We start from the raw sequence: 17,385 nt of genomic DNA, 5'->3' as shown, positions 1-17,385 counted from the left end.
CCTTAATACCAATCAATCATAGTTTGAATACCACAGCCTATCTGAGTATAGTTGCTGACCATGTGCTTCCCTTTATGGCCACAATTTACCATCTTCTAATCATTATTTCCAGCTTCATAATGCTCCAAACTGATCAAATGCATGAATGTGCGGTGAAGTGTTTCCAAAATCTTGTTGAATTCATGACACGAAGAACTGACACTGGGAACACACTGCCTGTGTTGCTTGTGCGTGGCGGCTGCGTCGTTGCTAATGCCAGCTCTATCTCTCTACATAGAGTTTGCAGGCCTCTCGAATGTTGGATTTCTTTGAGCCACTGTCACGGCATGCATTTGAGGGAGGTGGGAGGTGTCAATTTTATGCAATCTTGCTAACGCTGAAAAGAAAACCAACATATTCCACAGCCGCCACGCAGCCAGTGTGTTTCTGGCCTGAGGCTGTATTGAGAGGGAGGATCTACTGCTTATTAGTAAGGTGTTCCTAATAACGTGCTTGGTGAGTGTATAGTGGCCTCATGGTGTGTTGATAATGATTGCAGTTAACCTGAAACATTTATTTCTACATTTTCATTTCAATCTTTTCAGATATTTCCACGCGACATGGACATTTCAGTCTAATCCTGGGCTCAAAACCTGAGAATGATTCAATGAGCTTGTTAAGTTCCAAAGAAAAGTTTGTGATCTGGTGATTTTCGTGCAGATGCTGCTGAACACTTGGTGTAAAGCAGTGACAAGTGCAGTAATCACAGTATGTAGGAGGTAAAAGTGTTTTCCCAGTAAGGCCTGCACTCATTATTAATGCATGCACAATGCTGGATTTGTTTGTTGCATCAGTCTGGCAGACACAGTGAGTCACTGTCTCCTGGTGGATACTGTATATCTGTACATGCTACTTTAAATACAGATGAAGATATAACAATGGAGTAAAAGACTGTGACGTTGAGGTAATGTGGATGACTGTGTGAGTAGGAAGAAAGAGAGAGAGAGAGAGAGAGAGAAGAGATTGCGAAACAACAGGAACTTCAGCAAGACAAAAAAAAGGAAAACATGGTCCCACAGGCTCAAACCGTCAGTACAAACCACACAGTGGTGAAAGTTGCCACAGACCTTTAGCAGAGCGGTGAAAGGAGACAGAATGTGGGGGGGGGAACATCGTGCCATCTCGTCTAGTGCCACACCACATCCATCACACGCCTCCTCTTGATTACCTAAACCCTGACAACATGTGCACTGCCGATACTCCTACGGCAAATTTACCAGCCCTCCACTTATTCGTCCTCCTCTCCATCTCTATCTCCTCTTCAATTCTCTCTTTCTCACCCTTTCCTTTTACCAGACTTAAGGTCAGGGTGGGATGTGCACAATAAATCTTCACCGTAGATTCTGACAGCCACCCTCAATTCAGGAAGTGCCTTAGCCAGTCGGAGGCAACAGCTGCACTGCACATAAATTTTCCCCTCTTCAAAACTTTCTGGGTAGGCAGAAAGTCTGGGAGGAGAGTTTGGAGAGTGCTATTTGGCACGAAAATAAGACAAATCGGTGGAAAAAGGAAAAAAAGAAACCCAACGGAAGTAAGAGGGGGGAGAGGGCGAAGGGTAAAAGGAGAGATTCGCTGGGAGAAGAGGGGATTCACTGAACCAATTTTGTCCAGATTAATATGATGAATGGCACAGAACAGCAGCTTTTACAGTGCTGTTTCTTTTATTTGGCTTTTGTGCTCCCATTTACCACAAAGTGATATCACAGCTCTTCAGTCTTTCAGATACTCAAACACAAACACCTACACACACTGAGGACGATATGTGAACACATACAGAACTGCTATACAATGCACACACATGGGCATACACTAAGTAACACACAATGACTTACACACTAATCAGTACTACTCAGTGGACATATACACACATATCTTTTTACCTTTAGACACACATATACAAACCATTTCCACATTCAGAATAAACACATATGAGCGATGTAGATCTGAGACTTTGACTTGAGTCAGACTAAAGACACTATTGAAGACTCCAGGTTTTGAATAGACAAATGCCGCGTTGATTATAGATCCTGAGTCATGAAACCTGAAAGTCTTAAAATTAAATTGCTCTTGAAGAGTTGTGACTTAACTTACACTTGTCCTTAAGGACTTGAAACGTGACTTAATATTATCAAACTTATTTCAAATGACTTGAGTCTTTACTTGTCACACAGGACTTTCAAACCTGACTTGGACTAGTCACAAAAGACTTGAGACCTAACTTTAACTTGTCGTAAAGGACTTGAGACTTTAATTTGTCACAGACTACTCGAGACTTTCAAGACTTGAGCTTTATGTGAACCGACTTGAACTTCTCAGAAGAGACGTAACTTTAACTTTTCACAAATGACTTGAAACTTGTGTGTTTGTGCGCTCGTGTTTTTAGTGAACGGTGAACTGAATGATCAGTTTGCAACTAACGAATGTGAGCGTATGCATCGTTAACTCTAACCAAAAAGCTGTTTGCCAACCACCAAAAAAACATCAGAAGAAGAAGAACTGTTCTACAGCACCTGGCATGCAAAGTGAAATATATAATAGCACATCTTTCAGCTAGCGGCTGTAATGAAGCCAGTGGTGGAGCCTGTAACAGCATCTAATCTATTTTGTTTTCCAACTGCTGCATAATTTCATGCAGGCTAAATAAAATTTCCATTGCATCTACAGTTTACCTTTACTACAACTATTTTTTTCTGCATAATAAAAAAAATGTATACGGAGTGGAATTACATTTGTAAAGCGATCTGTGTTGAGCTGTCCTACTTCATGACACAATGTTTAAGTTGTAAAATATTTACTTACATTGGTTTTTCTTGGCTTTTAAATTGAATCTCTGTCTGTGATTCTATAGCAGTGCAGAGTACTGTGGCAATGATTGGGGGGATGGATGGATGGATGGGTGGGAGGAGGTTCTACTGAAACACAAGAACTCAGAGCAGCTCATTAAAAAAAATGGAAGATGAATGTGAACTAGTTCATTTTAATCTGTGGGAACTAAACCTTGAGTTAGCTCTTATGAAGTGAACACACACTCACATATACATGCAGAGTCACAGTCGGGTGAGGTAATAAAAGCCATTGCTCCTCCACCCTGTCATTTAGTGGCCTCTCCAGCATTCCCACCTATCTCAGATCTATAGTATTTCCCTTCCCACGCTCATAAAGTGGAGGTAATATTATCTGGGGACGGTGAGATGTGAAAGAAATAAAAATGATGGAAAAATGCACGAATGCAGTTTTGGAAAATATGTGTGTAATAAAAGGCTGATTTCATTTGAGATGCAGACTGTGATAGCAGAGGTTGAGAGACGCTCTGGCGGAATGTGATGAGATAACGTCTGTGATGAACGAGTGAAATCATTCTGAGATCGCAACGACGAAACCTGCCTGCTTCAATTAGGCTCATGAAATTATTATTTCATTTATTCAAATCCAGCACAGACTGTGTTGGAGTGACATCAGAGTGATATATATCTTTTATTTCTTTCAGCTGTTCCCTCCCAACATGTTATAAACTGGTATGTGTCCCAATGGGAAGCCATTTCTGACAGTTTTCCCTTTGTTGCCTTCATCTCCATATTTTCCTCTTTTGATCTTTGCCCCTGGAAGTGTTTCTCTACCTTTTCTGTCCATTCCTCCATCCTCTTTCTCTGTCATTTCATCTTTCCACGGTTATCGACCCCTGCTGTCAATAAGATCCTCCACCTGAATACAAACCAGGCTATTTTGCATGACTGACCAATCGTTATCTGAAATCCAGGGATGGCTACTGTGCCGTTAACAATAAATCCACTGCTTTAATGTGAATATTTGCTGTGTGGGTACCAGAGGAGCGTGAATCGACTGGACTGTATGTCAGAGGGATTTTAACACTTGGTGCAATTTTACAGGGATCGTGTATAAAGGCTGATGTAACCCCCCCCCCCCCCCCCCCCGCCGCTCTTCAGATGCAGCTGGACGATGGTCACAGTATTTATGAGTGAAGCGGTGGGATCTTAGCCCTGAGCTGGGCCCTGGACCCAGAGGTAGATGATGACTCAGAACACACACAAACACATGGACAAACATCTGTGGGAGTGTGAAAAAAAAAAATTGTATGACGAATGAAATTTGGTGTGTGTTTGTGTGTGAGTGTGCACACAAGGGGCTCATGTGGACCGACAAGACAAGGATCGGGTTGAAAATGTATGAGGTGAAAGACTGCATACACTTCAAACAGGATGACCCTTTGAAACACCTGTGTGTGTGTGTGTGTGTGTGTGTGTGTGTTTGTGTGTGTGTGTGTGTGTGTATGTGTGTGTGTGTGTGTGTGTGTGTGTGTGTGCCCACCATGTACTTTGGAGCCCAGTGATGCAGCAGCGCTCTAAATTTAGCGGACTCTTTAGTAAGAGTCATCTATCATTCAACACGGACCCTCCCATGAGGGGAGAGAGAGTGTGTGTGTGTGTGTGTGTGTTACAGAGAAAAGGTAAAACAGCAACACAGATAAGAAAAGACAGAGCAACCTGCTAAACGTCTCTTTTCTGTTCATGCTGGACACATCCTACAGGATTTGTGTAAAATATGGAAATCTAAAATATAATTTTTCAGTAGTTGAGCCCATACATGGAGTTAATAATGAGCCTCTTTGTTCTTTATTAACTAGGGCGCTACTGTTGCTCGGTGTTTAAGGATAAAGAGGATGAAGAAAACACTGATTACACAAAAAGAAATAGTGATCATTTGCCCATTGTGGATTTATCGTAAATCACTACCATACTGCTTCTTGCAATTATCTGCGTGACGCTGTGTTTGTGGATCGAAATACTGCACCACCCTCATTTGCAAATGAATCTGGTGCAAAACGGGAGACACATGCATGTGCTATTATTCAAGCCTGTGGTACTGGCGTGTGCTCCATAGTAGCCTGTCTGGTCCTGAGAGACTTCCAGTGTGTGTGTGTGTGTGTGTGTGTGTGTGTGTGTGTGCGTGTGAGTGTGTGAGTGCCGCTTCTTCACTACCAGGATCTCCTTCCTCTCTTAGCGAGACAGGTGTTGAGTGGACCTCCACTGTTTCTTGCAAACAACACTTTTTTTCTCCCCAACTTCATGGTGAAAACAACATAATTTCATAAGCTCATCAGGTAGAGCAGTCCCTAAACATCCCATAGTTTACTAACAAGCAGTTTCTGATGACAGCAGTCAACAGCAGCACATCAGTAATTTGAAAATGCCAGATGCTCAGCGTTTGGATTGTGCTCAAGAGATATGCATTTCCACAATGAGCCCGGACCTGTTACGAGGCAACTGTGTGTGGGAAGATCATGCCAAAAAAAAAAAAAAAAAAAAAGAAAGAAACATGCCGTTCTCCATCTTTTATTGTTGTGACTGAGGGGACATTCTGACATTGTTCATGAGCACAATGGATGTGAGTGCGCTTTGAAATACGCTTGTTAGCTTTTACACCCACATACAGTATGAAGATGGGGGAGGGGAGCGTGTTAAAACCTTTTGAAATTTACTTTCACAGGATGGTGCCAAGGTCCTTCAAATTCATTCACATCTCAATTCAGGCAGTTGTTAAACTCGAAAACATTCAAACTTAGAGGGATCACTTGGACTTTATAGGCTTTTATTCTCACAGAGCTCGGTGTAGTTGGAGGGGTGAGATTAATCACAGATCAGTTTCTGGATGTTTTTTATTTTAGGAATGAGTACAGCAGCCCTTTTCAAAATGGCGGCATGTACTTAAATATATCTATAGAGAATTATTTCTACAGGATTGTCAAACAAATGGTGTTATTATGAAATTCATGACCAGTTTCTTGGTTTACTGCATGTGCTTGCAGCCACAGCAGATCAAATCCAATATTAGAAATTTCCAGGGTTGGATTACCTCATCACTAAAGGGCCCCTGGGAAAACAATGTGCTGAGCGCCCTGCTGACCCCCCCCCCATCTGTTTTTGTGTATGTATTTAATACTGTAGGTATTAAGCACAAACTAATGTTGTCCATGTCAATAAAGGCTTTTAAAACTGCATTTTAACTAAGAAGATTAGTTGATAATGCAGGCGTTACCTTAAGGCTCCAATTATTTTATAATCAGAATGTACTTGAGCATCAGTTGTAATCAAATAAATCACCACAAACTAATTGTCACATAGTGAACCTAGAGCCTTTGGGCCCCGTGTGGGTCTGGGGCCCAGGGCAGTTTCCTGCTTTTCCCTAATAGAAGTCCAGGCTTGGTAGTTTCAAATGATGAAGAAAGTGTCAGCATTATTTTTATTGCTGCTTTGAAGAAACTAGTTAAGCCTGGCTAATGAGTGCAAAGTGTGTTTGAGAACGTGTTTTCCTACTTTTCAGTGACGCCTCTACCTGATCCAATAAGCATCCAGTAACAGAGTAAAGATGGGACATTCTCACTATTCCACCTGTTATTCAACTACATGCAGAGAGTTGTGCATGTTTGTGGTGTGTTTCACTGCTAATTATCCACCTTAGTGTGGACTTACATGACTCTCCAACTCACATCTCCACCCCTAAAGCCACGCTGACGCAGTGGCTTAAAAGTCAGACTAACCAAAAACCATCTCAGTGTAGTTTTACATCCCCTCTCTCAGGCTTCTCTCTGGAGCAACAACAGGTTGGTGAGCCAATCAGAAGAGAGGAGGCTCTGAGCATCTCTACTGATTGGCTGACTGTTTCCTGAGTGATTGCATAAAGATACAGCAGATTTCAGGTAAATACTCAGAGAAACTAAATCCTGCAAGGTTGGATGGTGGGTTCAGGTGGGCGGGGCTTGGGACATGGCTGAGAGCTGTGACATCACAAAATTACAGAAATCCTTAAGGCTCGTTTTAAGGCTCAGTTTCTGAATACAGGGTGTGTGCATTTCCCTGTGGACTGAGCACTTTGATATTTTCACAGTATTGATATAGAACCTAGACCTGCTTTACAATGAAAAAACACATGGACATCTACCTTTATACAATATGGGACCTTTAACTCAGGCTTTTCTAAAAGGCATTGCAGTATATATGAGAAAACTATAGACCTGTCTATGCAAACATTCATTCACACTGTCGCTGTCTCAGCTGCTTAACCATCTTCACTCCATTCAGAACACACAGGCCAAATCTGTCATATGTAACACACCACATGGATGGTAACTGATTCAATTTCGTATTTCCCACTGACCACTGTGAAATCAGAAAAAGCCCCCCATGAGAGTTTGTTTGATTGCTTCCCTCAAAAAAATAAGTGTTTTCTAAGGGCTAGCCGAAGGTAATGATGTCACTTCCACATTCAATTTAGACTCCTGGTGGAAACATCATTTGGATCTCAATTATCTCAGTCATTTTTTTTCTCGTTCTTTTCACAGCTCAAAGGCTCGAAGTGACTTCTCATTGATTTTCTCCTCTTGCCAAAGTCCCTCCACCCTGTCAGATGAGGAAACAGTGCAGGCTTTGTTCTAACTGTACAACCCGCATTTCCCTTTGTCTGTCTGCATAGGGCGCGTTATAAAACTCTAAAGAAACACGGAAGCAATGAAACACCACTGACAACGAAGATTTGCCAGCCTCAGACAGAAATACTATCTTTTATGGGTCTAATGGGCCAAACATGTATCCCACCAGCATTTCATGAACCAGTGAACAGCGGCTCGAAATGTGGAACATGGCAGAAAAATATAGAGTTTCTTTCCCATCTTTATTCAAGAATGTGGTCTTTCCTTTTGAGAGCATTATTTCTTCACTGCTTCCCCTCAACACCCTGCACTCTCTCTAAAATAGACCCTGCTCGAGTGTAAATCTCTGCTCCTGCTCAAAACTGTTTGTTATTGTGGTAGCGGGTTGCCCCATCCATTATGACGTGTCCCTGTTTGCTTACAAGGACTTAGATTTAAAAAAAAAAAACAGATGGATGGACAAAGGTGTCTGTCATTGTACGTGTTCCAGGCGAGTTGGCGAAGTGTAGCCCATGATATAGTTTGTGAAATTAGGAGCGAGTTGCGTGCTAACTAGCGCCGTAGCGTGCAAAACAGCATTCCATTCCGAACAAACTTGCTAGCGATTTCATCTGCGTCAGTGCGCTGATGAACTTCAACAGAGTGGTATGTTCCATCTTCCCAGTACGATGCTGCTCAGTGTTTGTTTTTCTGAGCGCCACTGACCAGCTGAGTAACAATACGAGTCTTACTGCTTTTGTATTCACTGTTGTGTGCGTCCATTAGCTTGAAACTATGTTGGGTCTCAAGCTAATATCATTTCTTGTACATTCATGTTTGTGATGATAATTGTTGAATTGTTTCCACTGCAGAGCCTGTACTTTATAATTTATTATATTCAGTGTGCCTTTTTGTTGCATTTTTTTGTTTACATTAAATCTTAGCATGTTAAACACTTTATATATGGCTGTGCATTTAAATTCATTGCACTGGCTGTATTTCTATTTTACCCATTTGTAGGCGCATTATCTTGTGTGTGAGTCACATAGTGGAAATTTTATTATGTTGTGACTTCTCTGACCCTACGTATATGAGAGAGGCAGAATCATTCTCTTTATTATAACCTGCATGTGCATGAGGTTATTTTTCAGACAGCGCACACCCGATCCAATTTTCTACATAGTTCTAACACATACAGAGGCTCATTCAGCAACGGCTCATGCAGAAAACATGTTCAAGATTGACAGTCTCCTTCTTTGAGATGCCTGAATGAAAGTCTACATTTTAAAGAATATGAAACCGCGCACAAAAGACATGTTCAATACAAGCTCAATGCACAGCTCTTCAATGAAGCCAATAAAAAACCTCAGGCCATCTCGCTCAACAAAGCACACAGCACAGATAGAAAAGCTTAAAAATAGTGAATCACACTGCACACAATAGGCCTGTACACATAAAGCCATGCTGCCTCGAAACTACTGCGTCTGTTATTAAGAGATAGCACACTGATTTTTTTTTTTCAGCAGGTAAAACTAATATCTGCAGCCGCCCCCCACCCCCCCCCTGTTCCAGTCATTATATTGTGGCTTGTAATGCCTGATTGGATTGTAAATTAATTATCACTTCTGTGATAAACCAATGTAGGGAGAGAAGGAGATTCCTCTGTGGAGCAGCTTTCTGGGTTGGAGGTATTCAGAAGTTCATTTTGTTTAAAAGACATTAGCAGATGAGGAGGAAATGGTGACAAGGCGAAGGGGAGATAGCGACTTAATGAAAGTTTCCTTTCATGCCCCGGAGTTTAAGAGACAACTATTAACGAGAAAGAAGATGAAAAAGAGGATGTTAAAAAAAGGATTAGGAGATTTAAAAAAGTGGTCAGGAAACCTCTACATTTAACTATTGTGCAGCCTGTGTCGAAGATGTATGCGCTGCCAGCACCACACACACTGCAGAAGTCCCTTAGAAACTTTTATCACCTAAAGCTAACGAAAGAAAAAACACCCCCATCAATTCGAAGACAAGAAGACAAGTCTACGAATGAACTCACCACCTACACATCTCTAGTAACCAACAGGACCTGTAAAACATCCAACCGACTCTACAAACTCAATGTGGCAAAGCAGGAAAACAACTTAGAGCTGTAATGTTTTCTTCAAAAGGCGAAGTCCATTTTATGACAAATTGAGTTTTCTGCAAACAAACAAGCTCCAAACTGGAGTCAGATATGTGAGAATTTAGGAAGCTTTTAGCAAGATATTAGCTGGATAGCTTTAAAACATTAAGTGGCAGTTTCTTCTCCTGATAACAAGCTAAATTGCACATTACAGAAAAAGTCAAACGCTTGAAGGCACCATCCAGGATTTTACAAATACTAAGGTTTTCTAATTCCATGTTATTAATTGAATCATTCAGTTAATTAGTGATTTCTTGATCTCGTTTTTTATTTTTTGGTCCCTGATTCCCATCTATCTTTTTTTCTTCAGTCACTTCTTCAGTCTGTGCTGTTTTTGGTGGTATTATTGTTTTTGAGTTGTATCAAACGTCTTACTGACAGTTTAGATACAGCTTATCATTATTAATAGTTTTAGTGTTTGTTTGTGTTCGTTGTTTTCCTGTTCCCTTTTGTTATTGTTTCACATTATGATGTAATGTTTAGTGGACCCCAGGAAGAGTAGCTGGTAGTGATTAATGGGGATCCAAATAAATAAATAGATTAAAGTCCTTTAATATTGTGTCTGATACTTTTTGTCTTTGTGTCTGGTATTGAACTAACAGCTGTGGTCAACTTAATCTGATACACCTTCTTTTTCACGAGCTACATGATCAAAATACCAAAGGGCCCAGTCCAAAAATATAATGTTTTTATGAGCTTAAATTATTGCTATAATATGAATGAAAGATTAACTGGGCGAGTGCAAGTCCTGCAATTGAAGTGATGCAATCAGCTGAAGAGAAGATGCAGTTGGAACTAGAAAAAGCACTAATGGTTGTTGGAAAGATTTGTTTTAAACAAACAGCTGCTGAGTTTAAGTTTGGCTTGTTATGAAGTTAGTCTCAGATCTGCTACCACTGACGTCTGGCGTTTTAATGTATGTTTCGTACGCACCTCTCTGTGAAGCGTGCTTAGCTGTGTAGCTTTTTGAATCCTTGTATTTTCCTGATGTACTTTTGTTAAATGCAGTGTCTTTAAAAATTCTTGAAATATTCAGATCAAATTCAATTTACTCTGTGAAGACAATTGTATACAGCAGCAACCAGGTCAACAAATACACACACTGTAAATATGTATCCTTAAAATTAATAGAAATGTATCTAAAATAATACAAACAGCCTCCTTCATGCCCCCCCCCCCCTACCACACACACACACACACAAACACACACACACACACACACACACACGCTTATACATGTCTATGAAGCAAGCACATTCCCGTCTCTGTTTTCTGTTTGTTCGAGTTGTATGACATACACTGATAACAGACTGTATTTACAGACTGTAAAATCACTCTTAAACGTTATAGAGTTGTGATTAAAGATAAAATATTAATCTGAACTGGTGACAAAATTTAATATTTTAACCTATGAATCAAAGTGTTGACCCAGTTTTGGATATGTTTCCAGTCTTGCTCTACTTGTACCAACATTTTTGTACCAAAAAAAGGCCCCAAAATCAATTATTTCTCATTCTGATCCTTTGCCAGTGAACACAGTGTTTTATCTCCTGATATATTTTATTCCTTAGAGAAATCTTTATATGATGTGTCAGGCAGTGAAATGGTAAAGAAGAGGAAGGAAAAAAAAAACTACTGTGGCTGTAAATATATATTGAAAAGTCACTGAAGTCATTAAAAACTTCATGGTTATTAAGAAGAGTGGTATGAGAGTTCTCCAAATTAATTGGGGTTAATTAAAGGTTAGGCTTTTTTTTTTGCACTGAAGAAGGATTTTTAGTGTAACTATGCACTAAATAGAAATGCACACAAGTTACTGTGTGCACACACAAAAAGGCACAAAGCTGTGAATGTGTGTAAAGCTTTTTATAAGGTAGTGAATTGACTTCATGCCACACTTTTAAATGAGCCAGGAGTCTTGTAATATTAGTGCAAGATACAGACGAACATAGATTAAGCCAAGAAGAAAAAACATCCCAGTGGATGTTTAATCCAGAGATTGGCTCATAACCTACTTATCACATCCACAAAGGTGAACTGATGTATTAACTGAGGTCGCCCGGGATACAGGTTTTCCTGTCTGCCTTTACGTGTCCGAACGTCAGCGTCTTACCTGCTCCAGTTTCCAGTGGAACTCTGCCGGTCTGAACGTGTCCACCTGTGTGAAGTCTCTCCTCAGCAGAAACACCAGGCGGCAATTATGGACATACAGCGAGTAGTGATGACGGTTCATCTCTGGAAAGGGAGGGAGGAGGAAGAAAGAAAGACAGAAAGAAAGAAAGAGAGGAGTTGGCACCAGAGACCAAATCACCACATGTACTCAGTTGGATGAAGCCCGGCTGACATCGGCTTGTTTCACTGGAATTTTTAAAACAAATTCATCCCTATTGGCAAACATGCCATGATGTTACTGAGATTGTTATGCTGGAACATCACAGACCTCTTTGCTTAGGTCAGTGGTCCTCACAGTTTTACCCATCAAGGACCCCTACACTGACACAAATTAGACCACGAACCCCCATTTGATAAGATATTTGCTTTTAGATGTTTTATTACAGAAAGCGTTTAAAACCTATGACCAGCATAGTCATACATTCTGTCACTGTGTTACTTACAGTGAAAAAATTATTCTCCTTTTTGCTGGGACCCCACTGAGGTTCACAGTATTCAGATAGGCAGTACGATGATAACACACAGTTACCCTAACACTATTATTCCACCATCAATGTACGATTGGGCATAACATTAAACTAAATAAATATTTAATTATGCTCTGCTTTGTTAGCGTAGCTCCATGACATAGAGGAATAAACAGTATGAGGTATTTCACAGACTATTTGTTGTCAATAAGAAAACATTTTGTTGGCCTTTATTGCCCCACTTGTCCCGTCACTGTGCAGCCAATCTCTCTGTATCATGCAGGGAGCTGCAGTTGGAAAATGACTGACTTCCTGTTGCTTACAGATTTTTGGTGATGTGCCACGTCTCCAGTCAATGGACCATCCTGGTAACGTGTACAAAAATCCTAAAATCAGAGGCTCGGCTGGGATCAGCTAATCCACTCACTTGATTTGTGGTGTGTGGTGTTAATCACTCTGATCGAACCACAGGCTCATGTGAGAAACGCTGATCAAGTCAGATGCAAAGTCTGGACGGGCCCTCAGCTGTTTCAGGATCAAAATATATTGAAACGACCAAAACCAAGAGTCTAATAGTAAATTCTGTAACATTTTCTAACCTCTCTACTCTGATTGGGCCTTCAACTTTAAATGACTAACAAGTATATAGTTACATTTTATTTTTTTTTAAGATCAGTTATTTCCTAAAACAGCTGGGCACCGTTGTTTTTAGCAAACATTACTCAAACACAAATAGTGAATTTGTTGGGGACTACTTTTAGATATGGATTAATACGTAGTTGGTGCTCTAGTGAGCATTTCTGGTAGCAGGGATCGACCAAAAATTAGCCACAAAATTAGTATCAATGTTTCTCAATGATGAGTTATATATAATTTACACCAGACTGTGGTTACACAGAGAGGTGGGATCAATTCATTATTGGTTTCGGTCTTGTCATGGGGTTTGTGGAGAATGTCAATGTTGAGAGTGTCGATCCTTGTTAAGGCTCCTACGCACCGGTCTTGTCGGAGTTACAGAGCAGTGTCTCCTTCTCAGCTCTGAGTCCGGGACTGGGCCCGTGCTTCATCCACGTTGCTATGGTGAACTGGTCGGTCAGATTCTGCGGAACCACCCAGTCTGGGATTTTCGCCGCCTGACGACCATCAAACCTGAAGATCAAGTCGCTGTCCCTCCCGCTGTCGGTCACCAGGGAAGCCGTCCAGTTGGTGGCGGCGCTGGGGGCAGGGAGAAGGTCAGTGCTGCCCGAGGAAGCCCCTGGGGTCACAAATAAGAGGTGCGACAGAAGATGTGTCAATAAGAATCACAGCAGATATGCAGCGTATATTGGCCTAACCTTGGCTATGATTACTTATGAGTAAGGCAGATGGTGCGACTTAATGTGTAATCAATGGGCCGAGATGGATAGAGGATGTGGCTATTGATTCATGGCAAATGAAACTGACTTTCAAAAGGAAAAGACATGAGTCATCGTTCACAAATTCAGAACATAGTTCACCACTAACATGTGCCTCTGTGGAAACAGGGGGGACGTATTGACGGAGTGCTATGGTAACACAAAGAGAGAAGACGCAGCGAGGAGTTGGGGAGAAGGATATAGTGTCTGGTGTGAATCAGCCATCATATGAAATGTTTAGAGTGATCCCTATACGTCCTGACAAAACACACTTATCATGACTGCTTTCACTGACTCATCCCGTTCCCTTTTCTCTTCCTCCCTTTAAAAAGCAACTCCATCATTCTTCTGACACAGTAACCTCAATGTGTTGCGTCCTGAACGATCTGTGTGTTCAAGCTGTCACCTTGACAAACGTTATTTCGCCACAATGTTCACCTTGCGCCTCAATATATTTGACATGCCCTTACCGATCGATCTTTGCCACTGTGTGACAGTGAAAAATGCTTTTCATGTGTTTAAACCACATTTATAAATCATTTATAACAGCTTACGGATGGTGATAAATCAAAGCAGGGTGGAAAACACGCTGTTCCGAGGAAAAAACGGCCAATGTCAGAATTCACCATGTCTCCTTTGTCCAGGCGAACAATTGCACAAACATGCATCTGCTCGTTCCTGCTAATAACACAACATTAGCATGTAAGCTGATGTTTTTCCCCCGTCTTTAAAGCTCTGTTTTTCACCACCTCTTACTCATGCCAATGTGACTCCAGTAATTAGATTCCCTCAGTAAATAAATACGCATCGACTTCTCCAGGACGCAGTTGCAGCCCTTTTTTTGCCCGATGTCTTTGTACATTATCTCAAATTGATTGTGCTTTAAAAAAGCAATTACAATTTATTCTATTCGCTATCAGATAATGATTATGAGGTACCTGAAAAGGGCTCTTTAGTGGTAAACCATGCATGGACTGGGAGCCTGGGGAGGCAGGGAGTGGATGTTATGCATTCAGATGAGCTGGAATGGGGCTTGTGAAGGCCGTTAGTCAAAGATGATGACTCCAGCCCCCCTGCTGGCGGCGCAGTGTGGGCGGGGAGTGGGGAGTGGGTAGGCTCGACTGCTTTGTTGGTGCTCTGGGCACCGACACGGCAGCTTGGCTGCTCATCAGTCACTGAGGAGAAAGCATGGTAGCATCTGGGGCGGCTAATGCCCTCGCTCTGTCACATCATTAGTGACACAGCTTTAAGTTGCAATTCTGGTGCCTTCATTTAGCACAGGGGTTTACCAGGGACAACAGTGGAGATGAGAAGGCAACACAAACCGAGAGCTTTCAGATGTTGGTTTAAAAATGGAAGAGAAAGGCCCTCAGGCCCTGTCTGACCCTGGTACTCAGACCATGGATTCAACTGATGCTTTTAGCCGCAGCTTACTTCTAATTTAATACATCAACTTTCAGTTTGCCACATCAGTCAGAAGTCACCTTTGATCAGCCATCTACTGTATATTCTACATATCATACACCATGCAAATAGCCACAGGTCCAGCCCTCATGTGGTTTGCTTCTATATGCCAGATATGCACTCTCGGTCTAAGCTATTTGTCAGTCTGGTCACACACAATGATATTATGAATATTATAATATTCAAACCACAACAGCAATTTCCTTTTTTTTTTTTTTTTGCAAAACCTACCACAGAGTTTCTGTAGAGATTTCTCAGAGTAGGTTTCTCGGTCGCAGCCCTTGCCGATGTGGCTCGTCTGCAGCTCCACCGTGGTTCTCACAGACGACAGTGGCCCGCCACAGGTCTCCAGGTGCATCTTGGGAAACAGCTGCTTACTCCCCGTTCCGGGCTCATAGTCCACTCGCTTATTCCAACCTGGAGAAAAAGGGAAAAAGAGATGGATTGATGATTGAGACAGATAGACAGAATAGGTTGAACTGCAGAGTCTGGTCTCCTCAGCGGAAACACCAACTGGCTGCAGATTATTATCTAAAATCAGATCTGATTGTCACAAACCTACTCGTGTGCTTTTGTTACTGCTCGTGTCTTGCCTCATTTTGTCCATTTAGGCTACCATCAAAAAAAAAAATGAGACTCCATTTCCGATTTTTCAATGTCACTAATATTTCTGCCATCACAACTCAATATCCTTCTGCCAGAATGTGCCCGGCTAATAAAATTGCTGCATTGTTGTTGTAGTGCAGTGCAGTACCTGCATTAGCGGCAGTAGTCATTATGCTGTCACTGTCTGTCCTGTCAGCTCTGAATTGTGTTTTCTGTCTGGGCAGGCTATTATTTTGTGCGGCGCTGATGTTTTCACTTCCCCAGCCTTTGTTGGTGTGAATTTGTGTTTGTCTGCGCAGTCTCCGCCGGAGAGAACATGAGAATGAACTGCAAAATTATGTTGCCAGTTTTGTGTTTTTAGGATTTTTGTTTACGGTGAACTGATCTCAAACATTATCTGAAAGAGCATCTGGCATGTCTCCTGTCAGTCCAGTCGCCTTCTTCTGCATCTGCATCTTCTTCTTCATATGTATGAAACTAGGTCTTTAAATCAAACTCTACCAGCTCAAATTCAAAGGGCCCATATTTTACACTTTTCCAGTGTTTTATTTGAAGTGTTGGTCCATAATAAGATATATTTGTGGTTTTAAGAGCCAAAAAGCATCTGAATGTAGTTTTACATCTCCTCTCTCAGGCTTATTTCTGGAGCTCTAGTAACAACAGGTCGGTGAGCCAATCAGAAGAGAGGAGGCTCTGAGTCTGGGACTGTTTTCTGAGTGATCGAATAAAAATATAGCAGATTTCAGGTCACTCTCAGAGAAACCAAATCCTGCAAGATTGGATGGTGGGTCCAGGTGGGCGGGGCTTGGGGCATGGTTGTGACATCACAAAGTTCCAGAAGTCCTGATGGTTGGTTTTAAGACTCAGTTTCTGAATACAGGCTGTGTGCATTTCTCTGTGGACTGAGGCTTTGATACTTTCACAGTGTTAATACAGAACCTAGACCTGCTTTATAATAAAAGAAGACATGGAAATCTACCTTTATACCATATGGGACCTTTAACTGGGCGCCCAACTCTCAACCATGCTATCCCATAAATGCGGCTAGTGTGCACAAACCACTTCCTATGTGTCAATCCTTCTATCTGTTGAGCTATTGAGCAGGAGCTGGAGCCATAAGCATGAAGCCGAGCCGACTGGAGAAGAAGAAGAAGAAGAAGAAGAAGAAGAAGAAGAGGAAAAGCTCTTTGTTGTTCACCGGCCTGTTAAATCTGCCATGTCCACTTCCTCACACACTCACCACCTAGTGCTCAAACACATACACACACTGCATCTGTTTTGTAGTTGATTTACCTTCGCCAGACTGCGATTACTGTGGGCCGCTGAAGCACTGTTACTATGGGATTGTCAGTGGCTGCGATGAGAATAGGCACAAACAATGCAGTGCGCTTAACGAGAACAAAAGCACATTCATGAGCGCAAAAAAAGAAAAAGGGGACACAACCACAAAAGGCTCTGCCGATTTGTATATTTCTGTAGCCCTCTGTCACACACACACACAGCTATGTCCTCTCATCTGTTGATTGCTGCTTTATATATCACCTTATCCTGTGGTGCCCTTAGAGGGTTGCATCAGCAGTGACTGATGACACACACTGAAAGCTCAAAGCAACAATAGCAGCATAGACAGGCAGCATTTAGCAGTGT

General features: G+C 41.7%; 1 protein-coding gene across 1 annotated transcript in view; it reads right to left on the bottom strand.

Moving 5' to 3' along the window:
• Positions 1–17,385, bottom strand: part of LOC130167535 (calsyntenin-2-like) — a 255,034-nt gene that overhangs the window by 59,426 nt on the left and 178,223 nt on the right. The window contains exons 6-8 of the mRNA XM_056373821.1: positions 15,364–15,549; positions 13,272–13,529; positions 11,749–11,870 (exon numbers count right to left, since the gene is read on the bottom strand). Of these exons, the coding sequence (XP_056229796.1) occupies positions 11,749–11,870; positions 13,272–13,529; positions 15,364–15,549 (566 nt within the window). The remainder of the gene's footprint in view (positions 1–11,748; positions 11,871–13,271; positions 13,530–15,363; positions 15,550–17,385) is intronic.

This window comes from Seriola aureovittata, chromosome 4, assembly GCF_021018895.1.
Source record: "Seriola aureovittata isolate HTS-2021-v1 ecotype China chromosome 4, ASM2101889v1, whole genome shotgun sequence".
Lineage (NCBI taxonomy): Eukaryota > Metazoa > Chordata > Actinopteri > Carangiformes > Carangidae > Seriola > Seriola aureovittata.
This window is presented reverse-complemented; position numbering and strand designations above follow the sequence as displayed.